The sequence below is a fragment of the Palaemon carinicauda genome, chromosome 13 (genome assembly GCF_036898095.1).
Source record: "Palaemon carinicauda isolate YSFRI2023 chromosome 13, ASM3689809v2, whole genome shotgun sequence".
NCBI classification, from domain to species: Eukaryota; Metazoa; Arthropoda; class Malacostraca; order Decapoda; family Palaemonidae; genus Palaemon; species Palaemon carinicauda.
The window spans coordinates 43,065,666-43,069,378 of NC_090737.1; the positions used below are offsets into that span (position 1 = coordinate 43,065,666).

General features: G+C 40.0%; 1 protein-coding gene across 1 annotated transcript; it reads left to right on the forward strand.

Annotated features, from left to right (window-relative positions):
• Window positions 1-1,357: 1,357 nt before the first annotated feature.
• On the forward strand, window positions 1,358-3,228 carry LOC137651523 (uncharacterized). Its single transcript, XM_068384754.1, has 3 exons — window positions 1,358-1,493; window positions 1,616-2,789; window positions 3,135-3,228. The coding sequence occupies exons 1-3, from the start codon at window positions 1,358-1,360 to the stop codon at window positions 3,226-3,228; spliced, it is 1,404 nt and encodes a 467-aa protein (XP_068240855.1).
• The last annotated feature ends 485 nt before the right edge of the window (window positions 3,229-3,713 follow it).

Below are 3,713 nucleotides of genomic sequence, written 5' to 3' on the forward strand. Positions count from 1 at the left end.
ACGGCAGTGCAAGACATGTAATAAAAGGCATCCTACCACTCTGCACATTGAGAATTTTAGGATGCTTGACAGCAACAGTGCAATTGTGTCACAAGCTAGTGCACAGTCTGAAAGTACAGGTCAAGGTTGTGCTAAGGGTCAAGATGGTACTCAAGGTGAAGGTCGCACTCCAGGTCAAGGTAATACTCAAACTCTAAGTAATGTGAGGTCTTCTGCATGTACAATTTCTGATACAGTGTTGCAATCAATCTTGCCTGTGCAATTACGTGTAAAGGGTAGCGACCATGTAGTACAAACTTATGCCTTTTATGATACGGGCAGTACAGGTTGTTTCATTAAAGATAGTATCAAGGATCAATTAAACTGTAAAGGTATTGAAACAGCTATCAAGTTGCAAACAATGCATGGGACTGATATGGTTAAAACCTTTATTGTGAATGGTCTTGTTGCTGCTGATATACATGGTAATAATGATGTTGTATTACCAAAGGTATTCACACAAAAGGATATTCCTGTTATTCATGATCAAATTCCAAGGTATGAAGTGTTAAAGGATTGGCCTCATTTATCAAGTGTTATTAATAAGATTCCAGTGTATCAGCCAGAGTTTGACATAGGAATTTTGATAGGTAGTAACTGTCCAACAGCTTTACAACCTTTAGAGGGTGTACCCACTTCAGGTTATGGCCCCTTTGCAGTAAGATATTTGCATGGATGGACAGTTAATGGGCCTGTACATGTTAAGGTTAGTTCAAATGGGGTTTCATGTCACAGGTTACTTGTATCTGATGTTCAACATGTTACTGACTGTATTACTGTTGAAAGTATTAGGAAGTACTTTGAGTTAGATTTTTCAGAAAGGGATCTTGGGTCAGTTCCTGATGAGCGTGGCTTATCTTTTGAGGACACAAGATTTGTGAAAAGGTGCCAGGATGACATTGAATTTAGAGATGGTCACTTTCAACTACCCATGCCTTTCAGAGATCGCAATGTGAATCTTCCTAACAATAAGAAGCAGGCTGTTAGCAGAGCTAAGTGGCAAAGGAGGAAGATGAAGAATAGTGAAGATTACAGACAGCAGTACACAGCATTCATGGACAAGTTGTTTGAAAAAGGCTATGCTTACAAGATCCCAGATGATGAGGTCAATAAGATTCCTGTTTGGTATCTTCCTCATCACGCAGTTTTTCATCCCAAGAAAGGGAAGATTAGGGTTGTTTTTGACTGTAGTGCCAAGTTTGAAGGTGTGTCATTAAATGATACTCTGCTACAGGGTCCAAACATCACCAATTCATTGACGGGAGTACTCATTAGATTCCGGCAGGAGGTTTATGCATTCATTGGAGATATTGAAGCTATGTTCTTTCAAATAAAGATTCCACCTGAGAATCAGGACTATGTTAGATTCTTGCGGTGGCCTAATGGTGACATCAATCGACCTCTTGAAGAATTCCGAATGGCTGTTCACATTTTCGGAGCAATCTCATCACCGAGTATTGCAAATACTGCATTGAAGGCCACAGCAGACAAAGCAGATGAGAAGTATGATTCAACACCATAAGGCACAATTTCTATGTTGATGACTGTTTGAAGTCATGTGCGGATGTTCCTACAGTAGTGAAGTTGGTGAAGGATTTGGTATCTGCAACTGGTGAAGGAGGATTTAGGTTAACTAAATTTGTCAGCAATTCAAGTGATGTCCTTAAAGCTTTGCCTGCTGAAGATTGTTCGGTTGAAAGTGACAAGTTTAATCTTGACATGGAGAGTTTAATGACAAGAGCCTTAGGAATGTTATGGGACCTTAAAGAAGACTCATTCAAGTTCTCAATTGAGCTTAAGGATAATCCATTCACCAGAAGAGGATTGTTATCAACTATCTCATCATTATATGATCCCATTGGGTTGCTCTCTCCAATCATCTTACCGGCCAAGAAACTGTTACAAGAATTGTGTCAAGTTGAGAGTTTGGACTGGGATGAGAGGATTCCAGATGAGCCAGCTGAAAGGTGGCAACATTGGATACAAGGTCTTCATTTACTGGAGCAGCTTTCAATACCAAGATGCTTCAAGTCAAGTGGGTTTGGTAATGTGTCAGGTTCAAGTCATGTATTATTCAGCGATGCAAGTACAGTTGGTTATGGTGTTGCAGCATACCTTGTTTTTCACGATGGAGACCAAGTTCAGTCAAATCTTGTCATGGGAAAATCAAGAGTATCTCCCAAAAAGCTGGTGACTATACCTAGGTTAGAACTTACAGCTGCAACTGTGTTTGTCAAGGTTGCTCAACACATCCTGAAGGAGTTGGAGTTTACTGTTGGCAAGGTAGTGTACTACACAGATTCAACAACAGTCCTTCACTATATTCATAGCAACACTAAAAGGTTTCCTGTTTTTTTAGCCAACAGAGTCAGGGTTACAAAGGACTACTCCCAGCCTGAGCAAAGGAGATATGTAAACTCCAGTGATAACCCTGCTGATGTGGCATCAAGAGGTATTAGTGTACATCCGTTTTTGCAGTATGACGAATGGTTTCATGGCCCATCACTTATTGCATCTGATTATTTGCCTTCACATGAGTATGTGTGTGCAGATTGTGTTGATGATAAGAGTGAACATGTGTCTGTGGTCACAATTTCTGAAGAACATCATGGGTTTACAAGATTAATTGAATATTTCTCTTCATGGTCAAGGTTACAAAAGGCAGTTTCTGTATTTCAACAACTAAAGTTAATCCTTAGTGGTAAAGGGAAAGGTTGTGTAACCACTGATGCTGAAAGGGCAATCATAATGTAAGTTCAACGGAAGGTGTTTGGTGATGAAGTGAAGGCTTTATCAAGGGAATTGTCAGTTGGCAAGAATAGTCCAATATATAAGCTTGATCCCTTTCTTGATTCTGAGGATGGATTATTGAAGGTTGGAGGTAGGATAAGAAGGTCTGACATTCCACAGTCTGCCAAACATCCCATACTGTTACCAAAGAAGCATCATGTGACTACATTGTTGATACGATATGAGCATGAATTATTAGCTCATTCAGGTGGAAACCATGTTCTCTCAAATCTAAGGCAGAAGTATTGGATCATCAATGCTATTGCAACTGTCAGGAATGTGTTATTTCATTGTGTTACTTGCAGGAAGTTGAAAGAACCAGCTTTGAGTCAAAAGATAGCTGATCTTCCAGCAGACAGATTGGAACCTTCACCACCATTCAATAATGTTGGTATTTGACCTCTTTGGACCCTATTACATCAAGGAAGGAAGAAAGGAGTTAAAGAGGTATGGTGTGATATTTACCTGCTTGGTTAGTAGGTCAATTCATATGGAAACTGCAAACACTTTACAATCTGAATCTTTCATAAATGCTTTGCAAAGATTTGTTTCTCGAAGAGGTCATCCTAAGGTTATCAGATGTGATAATGGAACCAACTTCCATGGGGCTGAGAGAGAACTTAAGGCAGCTCTTGATGAGATGGAGGAAAAGAAGATTGAGAAGTATTTGTCGCATCATCACATTGAATGGAAATTCAATCCACCTGCAGCAAGCCACATGGGTGGTTGTTGGGAGCGCCAAATCAGAACAGTTAGAAAAGTGTTGTCTGCACTGGTGAAGGAATTTGGTGAAAGGCTAAATGATGAAAGTTTACGGACTCTGCTTTGTGAGGTTGAGAGCATCGTCAATTCAAGACCGTTAACCACTGTAAGTGACAGCGTAG

Excerpts from the sequence above, each read along its gene's own strand:
- LOC137651523 (XM_068384754.1), top strand. The coding sequence starts at position 1,358 with ATGTTCTTTCAAATAAAGATTCCACCTGAGAATCAGGACTATGTTAGA. Across the intron at positions 1,494-1,615 it reads CGGAGCAATCTCATCACCGA|TAGTGAAGTTGGTGAAGGAT; the intron begins GTATTGCAAATA and ends ATGTTCCTACAG. Across the intron at positions 2,790-3,134 it reads GCTGAAAGGGCAATCATAAT|GAAGTTGAAAGAACCAGCTT; the intron begins GTAAGTTCAACG and ends TGTTACTTGCAG.